Source organism: Mustela putorius, unplaced genomic scaffold (genome assembly GCF_011764305.1).
Source record: "Mustela putorius furo isolate JIRA1106 unplaced genomic scaffold, ASM1176430v1.1 tig00003853_pilon_pilon_pilon, whole genome shotgun sequence".
In the NCBI taxonomy this organism is placed as follows: domain Eukaryota; kingdom Metazoa; phylum Chordata; class Mammalia; order Carnivora; family Mustelidae; genus Mustela; species Mustela putorius.
Window position 1 is genome coordinate 21,365,919 of NW_025422005.1, and position 26,877 is coordinate 21,392,795.

The 26,877-nt window shown below is 36.2% G+C and overlaps 1 protein-coding gene across 24 annotated transcripts in view; it reads left to right on the top strand.

Annotated features, from left to right (window-relative positions):
* EPB41 (erythrocyte membrane protein band 4.1) overlaps positions 1-26,877 on the top strand; it is a 194,345-nt gene that overhangs the window by 108,419 nt on the left and 59,049 nt on the right. For all 24 annotated transcript variants that reach the window (XR_006601692.1, XM_004740989.3, XM_004740988.3 and 21 more), the window contains 7 exons: positions 982-1,024; positions 6,910-6,985; positions 9,538-9,756; positions 15,970-16,057; positions 18,979-19,131; positions 21,260-21,357; positions 23,844-24,016. Coding sequence is in view for 23 of the 24 variants with exons in the window: in XM_004740989.3 (XP_004741046.1) it covers positions 982-1,024; positions 6,910-6,985; positions 9,538-9,756; positions 15,970-16,057; positions 18,979-19,131; positions 21,260-21,357; positions 23,844-24,016 (850 nt within the window). In the remaining variant the exon portion in view is untranslated. The remainder of the gene's footprint in view (positions 1-981; positions 1,025-6,909; positions 6,986-9,537; positions 9,757-15,969; positions 16,058-18,978; positions 19,132-21,259; positions 21,358-23,843; positions 24,017-26,877) is intronic.

Below are 26,877 nucleotides of genomic sequence, written 5' to 3' on the forward strand. Positions count from 1 at the left end.
AGAGGATGAGGAGGGGTACTTTACTCTCCTTTTCTAAATATCATTAAAATTTAGTTTTAAACCTTTAGGAAGATGGAATGGAGAGGGATTGGGAGGAAGCAGGAGAAGGGTTGCTGGATGCTGATGATGTTAAACTCATGTGTTCACTTTGATTAGTTATTGATCTATACAATTATGTTTAAGGTATGTTTCTTTATGTCTCTTATATCAATAAAAATATTTTAAACAATTTAATTTAGGAATTACTGTCTTTAAACATTTCCAAAGGAGCCTGCAAAAGATGTTAATGGTGAGGCTCTTTCCAAGTGCCATTATTTTTCATGGTCCACCATGAATTGAAGAGCCTTCCACTAATGGCATGTAGACTCTAAGTGGGGTTGGTAAACAGTAAAAGGAGAGTTAGCGTGGGCAAGAGTAGTCAGGGAAAACAATATAATCACTCATCCAGTAAATATTAACTGAGTATGAAACATGTACCAGATGCTGTGTCGACATAGAAAACTTAAATGAGATTGGAGGGCAGAGTTGGAGGGAAGAATAAGATCTGGGTGATGTTTATTAATCCTGGTTATATCTCTACTACTCTTTATAGAATGATAAAAATAGCAAATGCTTATTTAGCATTTCTTGTCTAATAAAAGATTCACATATATTAACTAATTTCATCTTCACAATAAGCCTATGAGATAGTCACTACTCTTAGTGTCTCATTTTAATTTCCTCTAGTAGATGCGAAAACAGATACAGAGATGTATAAAATGACTCAGCTAGGAAGTAGTGGAGGTAGGATTCAATTTTAACTGTCTGGCCCCCTGTTTCTCTGCTCACATTTACTATGCTGTGTGAAATTAGTGCAGAGAATATCAGAAATGTTGATTTGACCTAGAGAATCTATTTGAAAATGGCCAGTAATCCTGCTGTGGTACTCTGTGGTTTGTGTGTTTTGGAGCTATGTGTGAATGCCTTTTCTTCTTTTTACAGACATGGCTGGATTCTGCCAAAGAAATAAAAAAGCAGGTTCGTGGTAAGTGAATATAGCCCTTTCTATAGGTCTTTCTTTCTTTTAGTAGGTCAGAGGATTTTCACCTTTTTCTGGCTATGAGTCACTTTAGAATCCTGGGCTTTGGCAGGTGGCTCTGAAATTGAGATAAAACCTTCCCTTGGAAGGAGGAGATTCCATGACAGAAGTTACAGCAGAGGTGGACACTATTGAGATGTAGGGCAGATCTTGATATTTTTTTCTTTACAACTAGGCAAAATTGGGGAAGATTGGAATGGTTGAGAAAAACAAGTTTGAGAAGAACAAAGATGAGAAGAGAAAAAGGATATGGGAGTCAGTTCTCAAAGGAGTTTGCTGCCTGGTCTTGGTCCTTTTAAATTGTTCTGGACAGTTGCATTCTAACTTTCTTCATGTTTTTTTCTCTGTAGTTCTTTTTGTCCATTTTCAACAAACTTCTTCCAACTAGTTCTTCTGTTAGTAGAAAAATGAGAATTCCTTGCCAATGGCCCTCTGACGTTGTGACTTTTCTTCTAATGCTAAGCCCTCTGGTATATATTACTGTTGTACCCCTGCTCAGACGGCTCTCCTGAGATAAATATTTCTAGGTCGAATAAAGTGCAGATTAGTATTTTGTAGCTCTAGGCCCAAAGGGCTAGGTAAGGGGTAGAGATTCTTTTTCTCTTGTTTACAACTTAATGTCTTTTTGGTTTGGTTTATTTTTAAGGAAATTTTCAGGAACTGCACTAAAGGTTATTTATCATGGTTAGTAAGTTTTAGCTCTATCTCCTGAAAACAGATTTTATTTTTCATTTGTTTCTTAACAAGCTTGCTGTAGTGAAATGTTTTCTTTTAGACCCTATTTATAATTTATATTCCTTGAGATAGAAAGGCAAAATATTCCTTTGGACTGGCAGCTCTCCATACTATAAAATGTTGTTTTAAAATGCAAGTCAGAGCAAAAAACAAACAAACAAATAAATAATAAAAAATTTAAAAAATAAAAAATAAAATAAAATGTAAGTAATAGCAATACATTTTTGGAATATTTGAGGCATGACAAGAAAAACATAACTCCAGATTCCTGTCAATGAAAATTGTTTTAATATTCAATATTACTTAGGAATAAATGATTATACAAGAAGACTGGTTAGGGAGAAAAGTTAAAGTAGAATTTATGATGAGTGGAGAAGAATATCTAGTAGATTATATCTCTGGCTATGGAAAAAAGTCTTGCTAAGAAAAAGAACCAGCGTTTGTCATTTAAAAAAACTTTACAAAATAATAAAAACCCTTTCTGTAACATGGGAAAGGAAAACCTCGTCTGTAGCACAAACTGAATTAAGGAATCAAAATGTAAACATTTCATTAAGCCAAAGAGAAGAATTTTGTTTTTTTAAAAAACTATTTTTCTTCACACACATCTTATAAACCCATTGTGAAAATTTTAAATATTGTGGAAATATATCATGGAGAAAGTAAAAGGTCCCTAAATTCTATCCTCTAGATACAATCACTGTTAAGTTGGTATAAGCTACAAGACTTTTTCTAGGCATATATAAGTTTTGCCTTTGAAAAGAAGAATTTTGCTATATAGGATTCTTGCCCCCACCTTGTCCCTAGGAGATATGTTCCAGGTCCCCCAGTGGGTGCCTGAAATTGTAGATAGTACCAAACCCTATATATACTGTGTTTTTTCTTATACGTGTGTATCTTGTTAAAGCTTAATTTATAAATTGGGCACAGTAAGAGATTAACAACAATAACTTAAAATAAAATAGAACTGTTATAACAATAATACTGTAATAAAATGTGGTCTCTCTCTCAGAATATCTTACTGGACTGTACTCACCTTTCTTATGATAATGTGATGTGATAAAATGCCTGTGTGATGAGATGAAGAGAGGTGAATGACGCAGGCATTGTGGCTTAGTCTTAGGTCAGGAGGATCATCTGTTTCCAGATTGTTGTTGACCATGGGAAAGTGAAACCATGGATAAGGGGGGGGACTGTTATATATTATATATTATGTATTGCATTATATTATATATGCATTGTGTATGCTATATATAGTTAAAAATTTGTTTAAGTAGGTGATATAAATATGTGGAATAAAATTAAAAGATACCGATGAATCTAATGTAAGGTAAATCTCCCTTCTACCCCATCCTTTAATTCCTTGGGTTCTTTCCAGAGATGTTCTGAGTGTACATAGACACATATTATAATATAAATATGTATTTAATACATGTGTTTTACATGCATATTGTATTTTACTATGTATATTTTACATAAATAGATTAAATAGATATAATATGTATTTAATATAAATATGCAACAAATATTTTTTATTTAACATAATTTGGAGTATTCTTCATATCAACACATGTAAATTTATTTTGTTTGTCTAAAAATTTTCTTTGATTACATAGTTGTAGCACAATATATATATATAAGCAGACCTTTTGATGGACATTTTGGGTTATTCTCAGTAGTTTGCTGTTACAAACAAGGTTACAGTGAACATTTATATAAGTTCAGGTTCACTCATATAACATATAAGTGCATACACATGTATGTTCCTATAGGTAAATTCTTAAAAGTAGAACAAAAAAATGAACATCTAAAATTGAAATATATATTCACTAGAAGGATTTTTTCCATATTAAAAACACACAGAAAAGTATGGAGGCTAATGTAACAAATAACCCATGTACACGTCACCCAGACTTAACATGTGTTAATGCTTTCAACTTAAAATAGGACAGTACTGGTAAGTTTTGTCTTTTTTGTTTTCTTCCTAATCCTGTCCTCTTTTCTCCCTAGCCAAAGAAATCTATTTTCATGAATTTGGGGTGATTTAGTCCATGTTTTTATTTATTTATTTCTCATATACCCTTACCTATATTCTATAGATAGTATTGCTTTTGCTGTTTTTCTGAAATTTCCCTCAGACCCATTTATTCATTTGAATCTCCTTGGGAGGTTTATCAATCTCTCTCTCCCTCTCCCAGCTTAATTCTCTTGGCTGTGAATAAGACAGATCTCCCCTACTCAGTGTGGCTATCCACTTCTACCTCTTTCTGGAATATGCAGAGCAAAAGCAAGAAGTCCTTTACCTTCTCTATCCCTCTCCACCCCTAAAATATCCTAAAAAGTAGGAATTTTCTTATATAGCTATAATACAGTTATTAAAAGCAGGAAATTAACATTGAAGCAACACTGTAACCTACAGACCTTATCAGTTGTCCAAATAATTTTCTGTATAGTGAAAGAAAATCTATGGTGTTATTTTGCATTTAGTTGGTACATCTCTTTAGCTGTTTTTGATCTGGAACAGTTCCTGAGTCTTTAAAGTTATTTATTTATTTATTTAAAAATTCTGTCTATTTATTTGACAGAGAGAAACACAGCAAGAGAGAGAACACAAGCAGGGGGAGTGGGAGAGGGAGAAGCAGGCTTCCTACTGAGTGGGAAGCCCAACATGGGGCTTGATCCCAGTACTCTGGGATTGTGACCTGAGCTGAAGGCAGACACTTAACGACTGAGCCACCCAGGCACCCCTAACGTATTTTATAACATTGATAGTTTTGAAGAGTCCAGATAGTTAATTTTTAAGTGGTCACTTTGAGCGTGTCTGATTTTTTTCATGGCCCATGAATATTCAGGTTATGCACTTTGGTGGGAATGTCACTGACATGTTGCTGAGTTAAAAGGAAGAAATTTTAATGTTAAGATATTTTTAAGAACTTTTCCAGCCACCTTTTTTCCCCCACTAAATATTCTCCATAAGGTATTACTAATTATATGTATCCTATTCTAGAAACAGTCACTGACTAAATCTTAACTTTAATAATTTTAAAAATTCCAAGTGATTAGCTTTTTTAGTCTCTCTATTGCATTGAACCCTGAGCTAGCTTGCAGTGAACCTGAATGTCTTCATTAGCAATATGACAACCTGTATCTCTTACATGGAAAAGAATGGGAACTCAAAATTTGGGTTCTCCTTCTTACAATTGCTGTTAACAAAAGTAAGAGTTAATAATTGAAACATTTCTGTTTAGATATGTTTATTTCTTTTTTTTATTTTTAAAGATCTTACTTATTTTATTGACAGATCACAAGTAGGCAGAGGCAGGCAGAGAGAGAGGAAGGGAAACAGGCTCCCTGCTGAGCAGAGAGCCCCATTCAGGGTTTGATCCTAGGACCCTGAAATCATGACCTGAGCTGAAGGCAGAGGCTTTAACCCACTGAGCCACGCAGGTGCCCTGATATGGTTATTTCTAATACAGTTAAACTTCCTTGTTTGGGGTTAAATGGAGAGAAAAATTGAACCAGAATACAGGTTTTTTTTTTGATTGTTTGTTTGTTTTCATTTGATTAGGTCTGGTAACATAAGGTCATTGGTAAATCTGGATTAATGGATAATTTTAATACATTAGTAACCGCCCCCTGCCAGAGCGATAGCAGCCTCAGATGACATTCACAACAATGCTGTGAGATCAGTTACTTTATTTCATTCATTCGCTCAACAAATACTTCTTCTTCTTTTTTTTAATGTTTTATTTATTTCTTTGACAGACAGAGATCACAAGTAGGTAGAGAGGCAGGCAGAGAGGGATATGGAGAAGCAGGCTCCCTGCTGAGCAGAAAGCCCAATGTGGGGCTTGATCCCAAGACTCTGGGATCATGACCTGAGCTGAAGGCAGAGGCTTTAACCCACTGAGCCACCTAGGCGCCCCTCAACAAATATTTCTTGAGCATCTATGATCTTCGAAGCACTGTTTTGGACACTAGGGATGCACACTAAATAAAACAGAAAAGTTCTTATGCCTAGCAATTTGCATTTTAGTGGAAGGAGACAGAGATTATCCCTTAAAAAAGTTATATATTTATATTTAATAAGTTGTACATGTACAAAATTCAAATGGTATAAAAGAATATACAGTGAAAATAGGTCTCCATTCTATTTCCCCGATCTTCTCCATTTTCCTATCTAAAAGTTCCCTTTCCTAGTTTCCCAACAACTATAACTGATTTAATACATATCCTTATAGGGATTGTCTATGCATATATAATCATACCCTAACATATACTTCTTCTTACCCTCCAATATTTATGGTTGCCTTTTTAAAATTTTCATTTTATTCTTTGAAAGATTATTTGAGAGAAAGTGAGCACAAGTGAGGGGAGGGGCACAGGAGAAGGGAGAGGGAGAGAATCCCAAGCAGACTCCATGCTGAGCAAGGAGCTCAATAAGGGGCTCCATCTCATGACCCTGAGATCATGACCTGAGCTGAAACCAAGAGTCAGACATTTAACCAACTGTGCCACCCACGTGCCCTTTATAGTTCCTTTCTGTATGAACTGTTCTTGACCTTGATATTTTTTTTTCACCTGACACTTTGTCTTGGAAATATATCTTCTCTTGCTAAATAAATATATATTTAGGTTGTCTCTAGTCATTTGCTATTACGAACAATATCTTATACATTTCTGACCACATTTAAGCATATGTATAGACACATTTTTGGAAATAGAATTGGGAGATGAAAGAATATATATGTTTTATGCTTTGAAAGATGTCAAATTGTTCTCCTTAGCATTGTGTCAACTTAAACCTGTATCAGCGATGGTAATTGTTTTTTTTTCCCCACCAATTCTGGGTGTTATTAAGCTTTTTATATCAGTTACTTAATACAGAGCTCAAAGAGGAAAAAAAAATCACTTTCAAACTCTCTTAAATGGTTCTCAATAACTTTTTCTTTCTTTAATAAAAATCAGATTTTTTCCCCACAAAGCATGAAAATATTTTAAAAACCTCAGGAAAAGAAAACTGAATGTTTTAGGTACTTCTAACAATCAAAAACTTAGCCATAAGCATACAGTTCTTTTTGTGTTTACTTTTACAGGTGTCCCCTGGAATTTCACATTTAATGTAAAATTTTATCCACCTGACCCGGCACAGTTAACAGAAGATATAACAAGGTAAATAATGTATTAATAGTTAACTATACAAGTAATTCTCATTATCATAAGCTCTAGGAATTTTTTTATTTAGAACTGAAAAAAAATGAAGTGCTGTTAGGATGGAAAGCATCTGGTCACTTCAAGGCAGGTTTGCAAATAAGTGAGCCTAAAAGCCTTATGTATCTGTGACGTGCCTGGAGGAAATTGGCAGGGAAATTAAACTTTCTTATCATGGGTGCTATGCCAAGCTGTGCACAGGGCACCTATAAACCACACACACTCCAAAGGGCAAGACAAAAATATACGTGATAAAATAGCTCTACTACTTTCTTTTTAATACTCATTCCTTACCATGTTTTCTGTTGCAGTTCTGAAGTCTGAATTATTATTATTTTATGTGTGTATATATGTGTGTATTATTATTTCTTCTTATCTCTCAAAGTGTATGATTAGGTACATAATCCTCATGAACTGAATCTTCCTCACTATTTAAAAAAAATTTTTAATTTATTTTAAAATTTTTTTATTAACATGTAATATATTATTTGTTTAGGGGTACAGGTCTGTGATTCATCAGTTTTACACAATTCGCAACACTCACCATAGCACATACCCTCCCCAATGTCCATCACCCAGCCACCCCATCCTTCCTATCCCCATCCCCTCCAGCAACCCTCAGTTTGTTTCCTGAGATTAGGAGTCTCTTCTGGTTTAAGCCCACTTAATTTATGAAACAAATCTTGTACTCTTTGAAAACAACTTCCTGATTTTAGGAAAGTGGGTTTTACTGGATTCTATATAAATATTAATTTTTAAAAAGTGGAAAAGCAGTCTGTTATAAAGAGTGCTAGTGTACATATCCATAACACCTTGCATGGATCCTTATACACTTAGGTGCTTGGCAAATGTTTGTTAAATGGAATTGTTGGTTGCTGAGAAACTGCTTTCTGATTCTGATTTTGCTGTCCACTGTCTGACACAGACATATATACAGTCTCTGTACGTCAGTTTTCAGATCTCTCAAATAAGGGAATAGCCCAAGTAAACTCTAGTTTACTAAGTTTACAATCTAAGTCTGATTGTGAGGTATGGTGAAATTTTAAAAAAATTATTCTTTTTCTGGTTAATCTATAGCACATGCTTGAGGTTGGGATTCCATCTCTGCCTGAAAAAAAATTGTTTTGGTTGTTTCTTTTTCTCAGGTAATATTTGTCTTTAGAGTTGCTTCTTATTTGTCTTTCTTCATTGAGGTTATGTATAAAACAAAACAGATCCCTAAAATTCTTTGCCAATTACCTACATTTGAGAGGAGTTTAAGATCCTTGTGATTTGATTGGCATTCCTTTAAAAAAAAAAATGCCTGTAGTGACTAATCATAGATAGCAAAAGCGATTGTTGATACCTACATTATTCAACATCTTATTATGGTCAAAACAAGGGTATAATTCTAATCAATACAGGAATTTTAAATTTTATCATATCTCCCAGCTTTCCTGTTTGGTAAAAGAGTCTGTATGGGTCAACTCAGCTAGAAAAAATGCTAAGGAGGTCAGGATCATAGATGTAAACATGAAATTGACAGAGATGAGTGTCTAACTTAATGTAGGTGCACTGAGTTCATTCTACAGAACAGTTTTAACCCCAGTTTGAATTCCCAATGAAGTAGCACATGGATGGAATCAGTCTTACAAGATGATAGTGTGTGGAAGGCTATATGCCACTTAGCCTATCTTGAAGGCAAAAGAACTGAAACTGGTCATACCTTAGTAAAAATGTGTCAATAATGTCATCTTTATATATGAAGGACAGTATCTACATGTTTGGCACAGCAGTGTGATAGAAAAAGTCCAGTTTTGGAACCAAATGACCTTTATGACCGTATGACATTGAGCAAGCTTGGTCTTTGAAGCTGCCCTCTATCTGTAATCTGGTAATTATATACACACTTCACAAGTTTTTTCGTGAAAAGTATTTGAGATAATTTATGTGTATATGGTACTTAATGTACTCTATAAAATATTAATTTCTTTACCTCCTTTGGACTTTTCCCAACCTTACCTCTTTTCTTTCTTCCTTTTTCTTGAGATATAAATGGCATTATATTAATCTCAGGTGTACAACATAATGATTCAATATTTGCATATATTATGAAATGATCACCACAATAAGTCTAGTTCAGTCTAGTTCACAACCATCGTCATACATAATTACAAAAATTTTTTCCTGGTGATGAGAACTTTTAAGATCTCCTCTCTTAGCGACTTCCTTTTTCTAAATTGCCTTCTGGACATGAGTCCAACATAATTACAGAGTGGTTATTGTTGTTGTTTATAATGTTTTACATAGAAAAATTTTAAGCACACAGAAAAGAAAAATAATCTGATGAACAATCATATAGCCACAACGTAGATCGAATAGTTATTAATATTATTTAATCTCTCTTGTTTTTTAATTTAATATCTCCTGTTTTTCTCCCTCCTTCCATCATTCTCATCCCCCTTCTTCCTCTTTCTCTATATTTTGTTTTTATTGTTGCTGACATGGTAACATTTTCTCTCTTTTGGCTGTAGATATTATTTATGCCTTCAGCTTCGACAGGACATAGTTGCAGGACATCTGCCTTGTTCCTTTGCAACCTTAGCATTATTAGGTTCTTACACCATCCAGTCTGAGTTGGGAGACTATGACCCAGAACTTCACGGTGCCGATTATGTTAGTGATTTTAAACTGGCCCCAAATCAGACCAAGGAGCTTGAAGAGAAGGTCATGGAACTCCATAAGTCATACAGGTAAATATGTCTCCAGGTTTTTTTCTGTGTTTGTTTTGGAAAGAAGTTTAAACCGTTGGCCTGGTTTTGATTCAGTGTTTGCCTTAGAGGGGATGTGGTGCTGTAGAGTCAGCTCAAGCCCCTCCACTGTTCAACTTTGAGCAAGTCCGTTAACCCCTCCAAACCTCAGTTTTCTCCTCAGAGTAACAGGTGTAGTTGAAGGGTGAAAACTAAATGAGGTAATAGATGTAAAGCACTAAGCATTGTCTGGCATACAGTAGGTGCTCAATAAATGCTGTTGTTGCTTTACTTTTTTTTTTTTGCTTTACTTTTTTTTTTTTTCAGATTTTTAACTTCTTATACTGTATTAGGTACTTTAAGATCCTTAAAGTAGGGGTTCTTAAGATCTGTGTACATGGATAGACTCCAGAGAACCCATGAAACCCCCGAGGGTATTTTGAAAAGTCTTTATTAAATTCAATCCTTTTTTCCATGGAAATAATTGGTGATATTGAGTGGTGTCATAACAAAGTGATCAAAAGCAAGGACATATGGTCAGACTGACCTGGGTTGAGATCTTGGCACTGCTTGGTCCTGGCCTTGTGACCTTGAGTTACTCACTTAATCTCTCTGAGCCTCAGGTTCCTTATATCTCTGATGGAACTTACTACCTCAGAGGAAATAGGGCAATCAATAGGACTAGAAAAGGTATTATGTGGAGAAACTTTTTAAAAAAAAGATTTTATTATTTGTTATATAGAGAGAACTCAGGCACAAGCAAGGGAAGCAACAGGCAAAGGGAGAAGCAGGCTCCCCGCTGAGCAAGGAGCCCAGTGTGGGTACTCAGTCCTAGAACCCGGGATCATTACCTGAGCCAAAGGCAGACACTTAAGCAACAGAGACACCCAGGAGTCCCTGTGGAAAAACTTAATACAGTGTCTTATACATTGTCAAAATTCAATAAATGTTGGCTAATATTTAAAGTGGCAGAATAATTTGTGTTTCTTCCTACTACACATCCCATGGTTAATTGAGGGCCTTGCTAACACTAAATTTTACAGGCTTCCTTAGCTTATTAACATGAATATCTGATGTTGGCCTTGAGTTAGTAGCACCCTCAGTTATGTTAGTCTGCATTAGGAGAATCCAGCTAACCTTTTTTTTTTTTTAATTGTCTTTTGGGAAAATATTGTTATTTTTCACACAAAAAAGTTATGAATATTAAAATATGAACTTATTGTTAGTCTTTAAAGATTTCATAAATATTTTTAAAATTTCTTAGTTTTAATTTCTAATGTAGTAAGTATTGATAGATATAACCCACATAAAGAAAAGATCTTTGGAGGCCTCAGCAATTGTTAAGAGAGTGAAAGGATCCTAAGGTCAAAAAGTTTGAGAACCACTGTGAGATAGAAGCATAGGCTCTGGAATTAGTTTTTTTGTACTTTGAATTCAGATTTCATTTCTTATTTTTATTAACATATAATGTATTTTTTGCTCCAGGGGTACAGGTCTGTGAATTGTCAGGTTTACACATTTCACAGCACTCACCATAGCACATATCCTCCCCAATGTCCATAACCTAACAGGCTCCATTCCTTATTAACTTTTTGATTTTCACTAAATGAGTTAAGCTCTCTAATTTTCAGTTTTCTCATCTGAAAAATAAGGGTAATGATATGAATTTTGTGATTGTTAAAAATGTGAAATGCTTCACATAGTGCCTAGTACATGGTGAGAGTATTTGCTAGGATAATAATTCTTAACCCCATTTTACAAGTGATGTATGTGAATGGGTTTAGAGAACTATTTTTTGGCAACTTTAAATAGAATTTAAACCCAAATAAGTGAAATGATCTCAAAAGACAGGTGAATATGGTCCAGTTGAAATTCTATTAGGTATATGGATAGAAATTAAGCAAAATGGATCTCCATGACTAGAAAATGTAGAGCTCTGACATCTTGGAATTTACTTGCTGCTTTTGGGGAAGATTGGCATCATTTATAAACAGAAAGCCAAATGGAAAATTTAATTATGTCCAACAACATGGTATTTTAACTAATCCAGAGAAACTTCTGCTGAGGCAGAAGCATTTTACTATGCATTGGAAAGTACAAGCAAATACCACCCTATTCTCAGATAAATAGAAGACCGCCTACGTACACCGAACCCTTAGTTAGTGGCCCTTTGCCCAGATAGAGACTTTGAAGTTATAATTAACACTGTAAATTTATACTAGCAAATCAAGCCTTAAAATTAATTGCCCTCCATTTATGGGTAGTAGGAAAGTATGTAAACTTGTCAGTTGTCCCCACTTAATTATTTGAAATCTCAGTCCTTAATTAGGGGATGTAACAAACATTATTAAAAGGCTGTCACATAATATTGGAACTCACTGAATGGCTCTGTATCCGGACCCCCCTTGCTCAAAATAAAAACAGAGAAACTTTGTTTTAACTTCTCTTTTTAATGAGCAAGAGTTAACCAGTGCCAGAGCTCTCTGGTTACTTTTGTAAGCTTTTAAGTAGTAAATTATTAGGTGGTACTGAATAAATTCTTAGTGGCTTAAAGGTATCTAACCTCCTCCCAGCTAGTTTATTATACTTTAAGAATCTTGGAAAATCTAGGCAAAATCATGTTCTTTAAAATTTTAAGTTGAAAATAATTTGTGTTACTAAATTTGTAAAATATATGCATTATATTTACACATACAGTTCTGTTCATAATCGGTTATGAGAGATTCTCTCCCCTCATCATGTGCTTATACAATGAATGTATATGATTTTTATGATCAGAAAAAGCTTTCTGAAACAATTTTGTTTTGCCATTAGGTAGGGTAGAGCAAGGTAGTCATGCATGCAGAGAGGCAGATTGGCTGGGGATACTGGGGTCTAAGCAGGGTGAAGAGAGTATTCCTAGGGGGCCAGCCTGGCATGAGGAGTCAGAGCTCAAACATGCACAGAGGGTAGTCGTGTGTGGGCATGGGGTGGTAGTTACCAGAGGGAGAGCAGATTGCGAAGGGCATCCATGTGGGGGTAAGGCCTGCATCGGGGAGAGGCCATCCGCATGGGGTGGTTGTTTCAGGAAGCTTTTTCTGATTATAAAAGTCATATATGTTTCCATGAAATGGTTATTTATTACAAAGAGATAAAGAGGAATTTCACAGAAGACAGGCAATCACTGGCCTGTCATCCTCAAAAGGTCAAGATTATGAAAGTCAAAGAAAGATTAAGGAACTGCTCCAGACTGAATAAGACCAGAGACATGAATGAAATAAAACTCATGATGCTAACTAAACTGGGCCTTTCTACTATACAGAACGTTTTTTAAACAACTGGCTAAGCCTGAGTGAGATCTGAGGATTGGATAGCTATAATGTATTAAAAATTATTCCCTGCTTTTCCTGGTGGTATTAAGGTTATATAGGAGACTGTCCTTGTTTGTAGGAATTACACATTGAAGTGTTGGGAGCCGTGGGTCATCAGGTTAACAGCTTGCTCTCAGGTAGTTGAGGAAAAAATGATTTGCATTGTAGGTAACTTCTAAGGTTAAGCATGTTTTAAACATCAGACAAACTTCAAATGTAAGTATTATTTTCAACTGACAAAGAAATTAATAGTTTTAAAGTTAAAGATCTTACTACCTGCCCTCTATACAATCTTATGTATGTATGTATGTATTTAAAATACATAGTTATTTAAGTAAACTCCATCCAACGTGGGGCTTGATCTCATGACCCCGAGATCAAGAGTTGCATGCTCTTTCAACTGAGCCAGTCAGGTATTCCTGCCTTTAGCATAATTTTAAAGCATGCTTAGTTAGAGAGGCGTTTAAATACATAGTTTGAAGCTTAAGCCTGTATTTAAATTTGTGCCGTTAATGTCCTTTACAGTTGGAGGAGTAACTATAGAAAAGATTTTCTCGTGATTTCCACATATAATGCTTTAAAATTTGTCTTTATGTTCAGGTGATCAAAATTTTTCTCTTTTATGAATTTTGTATAGATGTTCCACTGTACTATCATCAGAAACTTAAAGTTTCAGGGGTGCCTGGGTGGCTCAGTCAGTTGAATGGGTGACCCTTGATTTTGGCTCAGATCATGATCTCAGGATCATAGGGTTGATCCCTGAGTCGGCTCCGCACTCAGTGGTGAGTCTGCTTGGAATTCTCTCCTCTCCCTCTGCCCCCACTGCCCCTGCTCACACACACTCTCACTCTCAAATAAATTGTTATAAAATTTATTTTATAAAAAATTCTATTAAAAAAGAATTATTAAAACATTTTATAAAAGAAACCTAAAGTTGCAATAATAATAAATATTTATATTTTGCAGAGCACTTTCACAACCATTATCTCATTTTATCCTACTTAGTCACATTCATTCATTCAGCAAGGATAAAAAAAGTGATTGCCTATCTTAGTCTCTGGAATTAGGTATTATCATGGATCCTACTTTATAGATCGGAGATTGAGGGAGACGCCAGGTCAGTACTCTTAGGTGCAGGAGGCATGATTCCAGCATGAGTAACATGACTTGAAGTCCTGACTAAAGCCTGCTGCCTTAAACTTAAGAGTCACAACTTGCCCATGACTGTGTGGTCCCTCAGGGCCTTATTTCTTCATGAGCAAAATCAAAGTGTTGGATTCTATAATCTTTGAGCCCCATTCAACCTTCAAAATCCTAAAATTGAAGCCATTGATAATAGTAACAATAACAAAAACTATAAAATGGTTGGAAGTAACCTTAACTAGAAAAGTATATAACTTTATATGGAGAAAAAAAAGAACCTATAAAACTTTCTTGAGATGCTTTTTTAAAAAAAGGATTTTATTTATTTGAAAAAGAGGGAGAGAAAGAAAGAAGGGTCAGAGGCAGAGTGAGAATCGCAAGCTGACTCCAGGCTGAGGGCAAAACCCATCACTGGGTTCAATCCCAGGACCATAGGATCATGACCTGAGCTGAAACCAAGAGTTGGTGGTTCAACGGACTGAGCCACCCAGGTGCCCCATTCCTGAGATGTTTTTAGTGACTAGAATACACAGTCTTGCATTTGTGTTAATTTTCCCATTCTCCTTTTTTTGTGTGTGTTCAATTTTAGACTACAAAATAGAACTCAGGTGTGATGATTTAGTGCTTGTAGAAAAGAAAGTTTATTTGGGGAGGCTGAGTCATTAACAAATCTGCAGACTGTCTCCTGAGATTTTGGTTGTTGTTCCAAGGAACATTTTGTTCTTTTTAATGAGGGTAAAGACAGATGGGTTTAGAAGAGACTTTCTTCTGTTAAATGAATAGGCCACTGCTGCTTTGTTTAGTTTAAGGCAGTCCTCTGGGAAACAGGCATTTACACCGTTTTTCTTTGGGGGTGTGGCAGCATTATTGTTAGTATGAAGTTAGATTTGATTGGCCTGAATTGTGCAGCACGAGAGTGATATCTTTTTCTTCAGATCTCAACATAACAGGTCATGAGCACTTCTCAAAAGTGGGGAAAGTTATAAAGGAGAAGGAAAGACCATCACAGTGAGCATTTAGACAGTGAGACTGATTGTTTTCAAACAAATCCAATTCATTATGTGCCTAGTAATGAAGATGTCTTAATAACAGAGAAAGCAGCCCCATTATCTACATGCATCTATTAACCAATTTATTTTGTTTAGATTAGTGGGCAGGACACCATCTGTTACCAGAAGATTTCTTTTCATCAAGCCTGCCCCCATTAAGAGTCTCCAGTTAAGTAACTTCAGCTGCCCTCCTGTTTAATTTCCATAATAATTCAGGAGTATGGAAAGAAAAAGGCAGCTAAGAGGATATTTTAAATTGTACCATGCCCTCAGAGGATTTAATTTGGTCACCTCCTTGGCAAGAAAAATTAGTGGGAGGAGATTGTGTGTGTTAGAGAAAAAGGCTCAGGAGAGGGAGGGGTAGAGCTGATGGTGCTGAGGCAGCTTTAAGGACATTGTTTAGCGGGATATTTTTTAAAACCTTTTTTCTCATAGTTTTTTTGGTGGCTTTGCTTTTCTCCAAGATCTCTTTTAATTCAGACATATTTCAATGATTTAGAAACAGGTAGTGATAAGAATTCTTTTCCCTAATATTTTACTTTTAGGACTATGAAATGTATCCATATTTGGTTTTTATGTGTGTATGTGGTTTATATAAAGTGCAATTAATATACAAATGTTATTATAAAAGCTGGCATTGTGATGCTGAATTTCTAATTTTTATTCTACCAAAGGTCCATGACTCCAGCTCAAGCTGATCTGGAATTTCTTGAGAATGCCAAAAAGTTATCTATGTATGGTGTTGACCTTCATAAAGCAAAGGTAATGAATGATATCTTTGGCCTTTATTAATATACATGTGTCAGATCTGGGTCATATAATACTTGTTGCCAACTTTTATCTGGGGTATTATAAAACATTCAGAAGAGATAGTTCTTGTTAGAATTTTAAGTGTATAATTTGAATTGCCCCTTTGCAGTTCCACTGTCAGCATGACGTTTCACATTGAAGCCCCTATAAGGATCAAAGATATTTCACCTATAGCAGAAGAAGTGCTATTTTCCTAAAATGCAGATGCATTCGAAAATACAAAGTAGCATCTAGGCATGTTTCACAACTAACATCACCTACATCAGAATTGCTGGAGCATTTATTAAGTATGCAGATTCTGAAGGTCCTCCCAGATTTACTGAATTACACAGGACAAGACACTAGAGCTCCAAGTCGAATGAACATGTCAAATTACTCTCATTCACACCTGAATCTGAGAGCCATTTGTTGGCCTAAGGTAGTGGTTCTCAAAGTATGGTCTCCTAAGACAGCATTTAGGATCATCCAGGAACTTGCTAGAAATGCCATCCCTCTCCCAGTCTCGCTAATAAAACTAAAAGACAAGTTTAAAAAAAAAAAAAAAGAAGAAGAAAAGAAAAAGGAAAAGAAAAAACTAATAATGCACATTTCAAGCCCCATCCCAGGTTTAATGAATCAGAAATGCTGCAGGCAGAGCCTAGCAATCTGATTTCACAAGCTCTCCAGGGGATTCTGATGCACATAGGATGAACCACAGTGGTTCATTTGGAAACTGTTGGGCTAGGGATTAGAAACTTGAGCTTTAATCCTAGTTCCGCCCAGTACAACGTAACAGAATAAACTTAAGGGAAGTTGCATGACTTCTCTCATCTTCACCTACTGAAGAGGCGGCAGGGGTGGGGTGTGTGTGGCCACATGGTGTGTGTGAGGTTCATTTAGAGGAACTTAACTAGGGTGTATGACGAGAGGACTCAAAACCATGTCCAGTGAGAAAACAAAGGGTTAGGGATACCTATCCCATAGAAGAGAAAGTTTAGGGATGACATAAAACCTGTCTTTGTGTATTGGAACGATTTTTACTATGGCTCCAGATATAAAACTAGAGTTAGTAAAATGGGAATTACAGGGAAATGCTATTCAGCATAGTTTGACAAATTGCCTAACATGTCAGAGCTTTTCTAAGATGGAATGGGCCCCTAGCTACCATAGCAATTATTTCAGGCCTACACCGTGAAAGGTCCTATTAGTCCAATCACACACCAGATGTTTGAATGTCCTTTATTCTGAATTCCTACCAAGCGATTATTTTACCTATCATAGACTAGAAGGTAGTGAGCATTCAGTCTCCTACCCTGAAGTTGATACCTGAAGATTCTTCCTTTTTTAGATTCTGTTAAATCTAATAAAATTTCATTGCATGTTAGTTGTTTTTCTTAAAATGTTGCTTTGGATTGTTTTGGTGTGGGTGCCTCTGTGAATCTCTGAAGTAGATGGTAGAAAAATCGGAACTGAAATTGTTTGGTTTTCCTTCTCAATTCCTGCTGTAGGCTGATGTCGATGCAAATTATCAGGAATAGATGAAGAAGTCAAGCAGCTTGTTCCTTTCCCAAATGTAAACCAAATTGTTTCTCTAAAACATATTATTAAGGGAGAGATATAGTTGTACCCCCAGGCTTTAAGAACTTAAGAGGGCATCTTAATTCTCAATTATATAGTCATCGAGTTAGAGCTGTTAATAATTTTTACTTCTCTTATGTTTGTACATAATACATATAGACACTAACACGTTTCTCTATAGTCAATTTGGGAAAAGGAATAGTCGAGAAACATTTAACTCTGGGTTTTATTTTCCTTATTTGCAGACCCATATGATTACTACTATAATATATTTAATTTTTAAAAATTACTAAGGAGGCATAGAAATGTGGCTTTATCTTGCTGTTTCTTCTTGACTTTGGTATAATATTTATAATTTAATATACTTAATGTCAATAATTATGAGAGTCTGAGATTCATATTGAGTTTATACAGGAATAAGGTCAACTCCTTATGATTTTTGGATGAACATATTATCGTTAAAAAATTATGATTGTGCATGCATATTAGGTAGTAGACATAGTCCTCAGCCCTAGCCTCCAGAAGTCATGTGGTCTATGGACTTAAACCTACAGGTATAGGATGTAGATAGCTACTATAGTTACCATAGTAATTATTTACTGACTATATGATAGTGACAGGTTTGAGTACTTTAGGACTGGGAGACCAAAATGAGAACATGAATGTTTACCCTAGAATTTTCATATGCAGACAAGCATGGTAAAAGCAGATGAATGTCTCTTGTTGGATTATTTTTTTGAAGGTTTTATTTATTTATTTGAGAGAGCAAGTGAGAGAGAGCATGACGGGGAGAGGTCAGAGGGAGAAGCAGACTGCCCACTGAGCAGGGAGTCCGATGTGGGACTCGATTCTGGGACTCCAGGATCATGACCTGAGCCGAAGGCAGTTGCTTAACCAACTGGGCCACCCAGATGCCCCCTTCTTGTTGGATTATTAAGGAACACCTTTTTAGTGGATACATAGGCTCAGTTTTATAGGAAAAGTGTTATAAGGTTACATGAGGTGAAAGCCCAATGACATTTCATCGTGGCTCTAAGGGGTTGCTCCTTCTAGGAGTTAATACCTTTAGGGGGTAAGATGTGTACATCCATGTTTCTTGGACAAGAGAAGAGCAGGTGTTCACTCACAGTGGTATGGTAACGTTTTTACATGGACTCAGTAGTCCCATGGATTATGATTATAAGGTTAACCTTTACTTTTCCATATATGCTTTTAAGTGTTTTTGGTTATCGATATCTTCAGATTATCAAATAATAGTCAAGCTGTGTGTTGAGCACTGTGCTGAAGACTGAACTGCTGACACTTTTCTTTTTCAGGACTTGGAAGGAGTGGATATCATCCTAGGTGTCTGCTCTAGTGGCCTTCTGGTTTATAAAGATAAGCTGAGAATTAACCGCTTCCCTTGGCCCAAAGTGCTGAAGATTTCTTACAAACGTAGCAGCTTTTTCATCAAGATCCGTCCTGGAGAGGTACAGCATTTATACTTCTTTCCTCTTGAACCAAGCATGGACCGTGTTGGAAACATCTCTTCATTCTTGCTTTTCTTATTATGTCATCTAGGATGTCTTTCTGTAGCTAACTGTTCAGGAGCTGGGCATTCTGTTCTCTAAATTAATCAGCCCCATAATGCTTCTTGTCTTCCTTACTATTGTTCTTCTGGACATTTCTCTGTATATAAGTAAATATACCATGGCCAGAAGTGAATCTTGGATTGATAAACTTGTTCCTTATTTACTGCAGGTAAAATCTTGATGGGAAAAATATATATATAAATATTTATAAATTAAGTAGCAGGAGATTTTTAAGTTGTGGAGTTAAGATACTCATATTTTGTACTACCAACGCCTTACCTCATGTAATTAAGATTTATTTGTATGTGTAGCTTCTAGTGGTTACTAAGAATGTATTCTAGGTCAAGTTCTAGATATTCACCTCATCCAGGCAACTCAGTTATTAGTTGGTGTTCAAGATTTAGGACATAGTAATGCTGACCAAACTTAACTTTTACAGTAAGGAATCATCATGGCACAGCAGAAAATTATTTAAGTAGGAATTTTAAAAAGTTCTAGCTCCTCCTCTGTCTCTGCCACTACTAACCAAAATATCCAGGAAAGATCTAGGGCTCAGCTTCCTTATCATTCGAGTGGGATAATCCCTTCTCTGTCATAGTTGATTTGAAGATCAAATGAGATGACAGCTATAAAAGAGAAAGAATGCACTAATGTAATGAGGCTTTTTTTGTGTGTGTATCACCATCTACTGGTGGAAAATGGCTTGTTATTTAGCTTGGAAATACTGGATGTGCAGCCTTAAAAATCTTAGATAAGCTCAATGAGGCATTTATTTAATATCATCATTATTTACCTGTGCCTGGCAAAGAGGAGTCAATGTCTTCCCTCAAAAGTTTCAAATCTAAGAGGCATTTGGTCACCAAATATTTATTGATTGAGGACTTTCTTTGTGCCAGGCACTATTCTAGCGTCTAGGAATATAATAATGAACAAAATAGTTCATCCCTAACCAATCTTAATATTTTAATGTGGGAAGGCAGAAAATTTACACACCCACATACACACAGACAAATAAATACGATAAAAGGAAGTCCTTGGTTTTTTTGAATGTCAACTATATTATAGGTACTAAAACACAGAATTCTTATTGAAGAAAGCAATTAGGAACAATAATACGGTATTGAGATGTGGAATGTTATATCTACACTATATAGTAGTAGTATGGTATAGTAGAAACCATGAAACCATGAAAATCTGGGTCTGCCACTTGATAGCTAAGAGACTGGGCAAATAACCTCTCTGATCTTAGTTTCTTTGTGTGTAAAATGTGGATGATACTATCTAATCATAGTATTATTGGTAATAATAGGCACTAAATATAAATATTTAAATGTCAATTTCTTTCCTTATAAAGTATGCTTAAGTTAGAAACAAAGAGGCAAAACACTAACAAGACAGTGTTTCTCATGTCCTTGGCAGGTTATGATTTGCTTTAGTCAAAGAGGTCTCCAGATAAATTAGTGGTCAGTCAAAGGAGAAAAAAGAGAAAACATTTAATAATTCAGGGATCTTGTTTGAGCCAAAATCTTTAGCTCCTATTACAAAAAACAGTTGCATAATAATATTGATTGATTGAAGGAATCATGTTATCCCATTCCCTGATTATATTGTAGTCAAATATCCGAAATGTAGACAATGACCAAGGAAGACTAATGTCTGGACAGTCAAAAGGTCACTTAATTATGTCTCAGAAAAATGTATAGCGTATGTGTGTGTGTGGTATGTGTCTGTAGGGGGAGTGGGTTCAGATGCATATAAATATGCAAATAAGATGCATAAATAATATATGATGAATTTCCTGGCTTCTCTGTTGTGGAAAAAGCCACCTAAAGTGAGTAGATCTCTTTTGGTAAGTAGGAAAAAATTTCAAATGAAAATTTTCAATTTCAGTTGAAAAATTTCAATTTCTTAGACTAGCAGTAACATTCTTTTCATTTATAAGTCCTCTTCTGTTACAGCATATTTCTCTGGTACTGGATCACTTTAGTCAAATAATCATGTTTCATGTTTATTCGCGTTTTTATAGCAAGAACAGTATGAGAGTACCATTGGATTCAAACTTCCCAGTTACCGAGCAGCTAAGAAATTATGGAAAGTCTGCGTAGAACATCACACATTTTTCAGGTATTCTTCTCACTTAAGTTTTTTTCAGGGATAAGTTATTGATGCATGTTTCTATTTTAAATCTGCTATTGAAATTCCGTTCTTTGTATGGCTGGCATTCTTTTGTTTAGCTCAGGTGAGATCATTTTAAGCAACATAAAATAAATCCAGTTCTCCTCCCTCGGATTGAAAAATATGCCCTACCATTCCCAGAGCACCTTTCTGTGTGTGGTAGAAGGAGAATAGAAGGGAGGAAAAGGAATCTGTGTTTACTAGGGGCTCTGTGATCATCCTAACTGGAGCTAAGATCAGTCTGTGAGGGGGAAGTACCCTGACTTACCTCCACATGGAATTTCTTGAAGCTGTACTTAACTACTTTCTGTAGGGCTGTTATATTAGAAGGTGAAAGGTAGGAAGCGGATCATTATCTTGGCTCTAATCAACCCGAGAAAAGAGGCATGGAGAACTGTCTTTGAAACCCAATTGTATCAGATAATTAGAAAATAGGAGAAAGTTTCATCTGCTCTACTCTGCTTTTCTTTTCTTTTTTTAAGGTTTTATTTATTTATTTGACAGAGAGAGAGACAGCGAGAGAGGGAACACAGAGAGGGAGAAGCAGGCTCCCCACTGAGCAGAGAGCCCAATGTGGGGCTTTATCCTAGGACCCTGGGATCATGACGTGAGCTGAAGGCAGATGCTTAAAGACTGAGCCACCCAGGGCCCTCTGTGCTCTGCTTTTCAAGAGGCCGCATCATTTACCCCTTGTATTCATCTATCAAACATTTTCTTTGTACTTATCCTTTGTGTAGGCACTATAGTAGGCAGTGAGAGTATACCACAAGATAGTTCCAGTCCCTGTCCTGAGGAAACAGTTAATCTCGCAGAGAAGACAGACTGTAGACAAGTAACCACCTGCACTGAAAGGAGAGCTAGCTAGTTACTGTCAGCTTACCTTGTAAAGAAAAAAATTCTTTATTATTGTAAATTGCATACATGGTCATAGTAAAGACAGTGGTGTAATGAACTACCCTTGTACCCACACCCAGCCTCAATATTATCATCCTAAGGCCAATCTTGTTTCATCTATATCCTTACCCATTCCTCCCACTCCTTCCCAGAGTATTTCGAAGCAAATCCCAGATCTCATGTCATGTCATTTGTAAATAAACTTGGATCTTTATGAATGGATCTCAAGAGAGATGACTATAATACCTTTTGCTTCTATTTGTGTTTTCGTATCATACTTAGCACTATAGCACAGTAGACAGGAAGAAGTGTCAGGGAAAAGAACATTTTAATTCTCATTTCAGAATAAATATGAAGGTACACTTCATAATCAATTAAGGAATCTTAATTATTGGCATTGAGGTATTTCTTTATGTTTTTTATCATCCTTTTCTTTAAAAATCAAACCAAGAAAATGGAGTTTTTAAAAAGAGTAAGGGTGGAGGGTGCCTGGATGGCTCAGTTGGTTGAGCATCCAACTGCTGGTTTTGGCTCAGGTCATGATCTCATGGGTTGTGAGATCGAGTCCCATGGTGGGTTCCACACTCAGCAAGGAGTCTGCTTGAGATTCTCTTCCTTTGCCCCTCCTCCCACTTATGTGTGCTTGCATTCTCTCTCTCTCTCTCTCAGTTGTAGGACAGCATGTTTAAATATGTTTTATGAAAATAAAAGAATATATCAATATGCGATTCTTCATCACACAAAAGAAAGTAAATATTTGCTGAATTAAAATAAACTATCCCAAAATGAAAAAGTACTCTCTTTTTGGTAGTATTTGATGTAGCAATTTATGTATTTATTCAGCAAACACTTACTGAATGGCAAATTCATGGCAGGCATTATGCCAGGAGTGAAAACACAAAGGTAAATAAATCATAGTCTTTATCCTTTACCCATAGAGAGCCCACAGCCTTGTAGTGGAGACTAGCACATAGATGGTTTTAGGTCAGTGCAGTAAATGCCTTGGCAAAAGAATTAGAGGATATAGCACAGAAAGAAGATGGGGTTCCTAACTGCAATACATACACCAAATAACCTATTAAATAGCTTAACAGGCGCTAATTGAGTTTGGAGTGCATTTGATAAAGTTATTTTAATAGAGTGGAAAAAGTGCTCTGGGCTTGGACCCTGTTATTGCCCAATCTTTTGCCAGCTATGTGAGCTTAAAGCAGTAACTTCTTTCTGGAAGTTCAGTTTCTTATATCTGTAAAATGATGAAAATATTACATGGATGTAATGAAAATATTACAGTGCTATAAAAACATTTTGAAAACCATAAGGCCCTTCCTATAGGGATATATGATGATATTATTAATATAGGCCACTGTTAAATTATACATGTTGCTTTGAGAAATGACATAGAATTAAAAGAATGATTGCTTGTTTGGAACTCTGTCTTAGTAACTGTAAGGAAACAATGAGATTAATTCATGATTTTTGTCTTTATTCTCCCAGTCTCATTAGAGTGAAGTAATACATATAATTATGTTTTTCCCCCCTAGATTGACATCTACAGACACCCTTCCTAAAAGCAAATTTCTTGCACTGGGATCCAAATTTCGATACAGCGGCCGGACTCAGGCGCAGACCAGGCAAGCTAGTGCCCTGATTGACAGGCCTGCCCCACACTTCGAGCGTACAGCAAGCAAACGGGCATCCCGAAGCCTTGATGGGGGTTTGTATTGAATATTAATGATTTCTTGTGATCCTAACTCACTAGGGAAAGATAAAAGAAGTTCAGTTGTTTATTAAAGAATCTCAGTGGTAAATGAAATGGATTTTACTAATTGTCTGTTTCAGTGGAATCATCTTAAGAAAAGTAGAACTGAGATTCTGAGAGAGTAGTAACTAGATGAAGGTTCTGCTGCTAGGTAGTAGTAGATGAATAGCACTAGAATCAGAATTCAAATGCAGAATCTCTGCCATAGCGTGAAAACCTAGTGTTGTATACTGAACTAAAACCTGCTGTTTAATGTTTTTAAAGAGTTGTTTTTTCAAGTAGGAAAGAGGAAAAGGGTCTGGCTCTCTAGAGCATTCATTCAAAAAGTTTAGATTATTTGCCCTGTGGCCGTTAGAGACAAAAAACAGTGGTGTTGCTGGAGTCTCTAAATTTTGTTTAAATAAAATAGGGAGGAAATAGATACTTTTCATGATTGTGTATACCAACCTAAGATCTTTCTGAATTTTTCCTAGTCTCAAGGATTTGAGGGTATTCCTAAAATGAAGTAATACTTAGCCATACTTAGTTCTTTATGCCATTTTTAAAAAAAAAAAAGATGGTTAATAAGTAAAATTTCAAAAGGCAGTAACCAAAATAGAGCATTGTTGATTATATTTATTAGGGAGTCATCAGGGCCCAGCTCTATGCTATCTACTGTAAAAGGAAACTGCATGTTACAGAAGTTAAAGGTTTGGCTTCTACCCTCAGCTAGACCTGGTTCCAAGCTCAACCCCTGTATTTATGATCTGTCTTCTTGAGCAAGTTACTTAATCAGTGCCTTGGTTTTCTCATTTATAAGATGGGCATGGTGATTATATAATAATACTTCAAAGAGTTTTTGTGAGGAATAAATCAGATGATGTCTATGTGGTGCTTTGCACAATGGCTGACACTTAATAAGTGACCCCCAAATAGTAGCTATCATTAAGTTACTGTTAATATTCTGGCCACAGCATTATTGTTTTGTTTTATATCATCCAGAATTATGCTGCCATATTTTGGTTTGTTGCATTATGGGAGGATGTATGAGAGATACTTCCCTCAGTTTAAGAGGAATCCGGAATGAGTCAGCCACACTTGGAAAGAAGATTCCCCAAGGAGTAGAACTTTTGTGCTTCCATATTGCAATTCCTGCTTCTGTCTTTCTGATGTTTCTCTACTGTCCTGATTTTGAAGGGGCTGCTTAAAGAGGAAGAGGATAAGGCAGATTACAGGCTTTGTCTTATTCAATCATCATGAAGACCTTCGGAATATGGGCTCAAAGATTAAATAAGTTTTTTTAAGATATGATAGCTGGGGGCACCTGGGTGGCTCACTGGGTTAAGCCTCTGCCTTCAGCTCGGGTCCTGATCTCAGGGTCCTGGGATCAAGCCCCGTGTCAGGCTCTCTGTTCAGCAGGGAGCCTGCTTCCCCTTCCCCTCTGCTTGTCTCTCTGCCTACTTGTGATCTCTCTCTCTGTCAAATAAGTAAATTAAAACTTAAAAAAAAAGATATGACAGCTGATGAGTAGATTGGAGTACAGTTTGGGTTAACTCCAAAACCCATGTTCTTTCAGATACTTACTCACATTTTCCTTTATTCAACAATTTACTTTACCTTTCCTACATATCAAATATTGTTCTAGTTACTGGAGAGACAGCTGTGAACATACATAGTCTCTGCCCTCACAGAGCTTACATTTTATGGGTAAACATACAAAACAAAACAGTTTCAGATAGCGATACATACTATGAAAAAAAACCAGGGTGACAGATAAAGAATATCTGGGTATGGGGGACACTGGGTAACTGTTTGAGACTGAGTGATCTATATCTAAATTTAGAAGGTCCCCCTGAGGAGCTTCTTGAACTGAGACTTGAATTATGAGAAGGAGTCAGCCATCCCAACATCCAGGGAAGAATATTCTCAAGGGGGGAGTAGCAAGTTCAATGACGTGGAGGTAGGAATGAGGTTGACATGGGTCTAGATCATCACCGTCCCAGAGAACTTTGTGTTCTGATGGAGATCTGTTTGGTGATGTCCACTTTGGTAGCCTGTGGCCAGATGTGGCCAATTATGAACATGAAATGTGGCTATGTAACTAAGGAACTGATTTTTAATTCAGTTTTAAGTTTAAATAGCCATGTGTAGCTAGTAGCTCCCATGTTGGGTAGCAAAGGTCTGGCTCCTAGTGAGTAAGAGGAAAGGGGTCAAGTAAATAAATAAATAAATAAAATAAGTGAGGTCAGAGGAAGTGGGAGAGGCCAGATTGTGTAAGGCCTTGCAGGCCATCTAAAGAGTTTAGATTTTATTTTGGTTGCAGTGGAAAGCAATTAGAGGGAGTGATATGATCTGATTTCCATTTTTAAAAGACCACTCTGATTGCCAGGTGAATGCTTCCCTGAAGGGGAGTAAAGGAGAAGCATGGTGAAGTCAATTGCAGGATCTGGGTGAGAGGTGATGACAGCTAGGACTTGAGTATTGGCAATAAAGACAGGGAAAAGTGGTCAGAAATACATTTCGGAGGTAGGCCTGACAGAATTACTGATAAATTAAGTGCTGGAGATGGTAAGGAAAAGAAAATCAAGGTTTATTCCTAGGCTTGATCGTTTAATACAATGGGAAAGTCTGAGAGAGAAGCACAGTTGGGTGGAAGATCAAGACTTCTGTCTTGGACAAGGTAGATTCTAGATGTGGCCACTTAATCTTCATGTCTGCCATATTTATATAATACCATCAGGCATCTCCTTCCTTGTCCAGTAAAGTCTCCTACTTTTAGTTTACCTTGGGTTTGGGGAGCTATTATTTTATTGTTTTTATCCACAATTTTCAGTGAG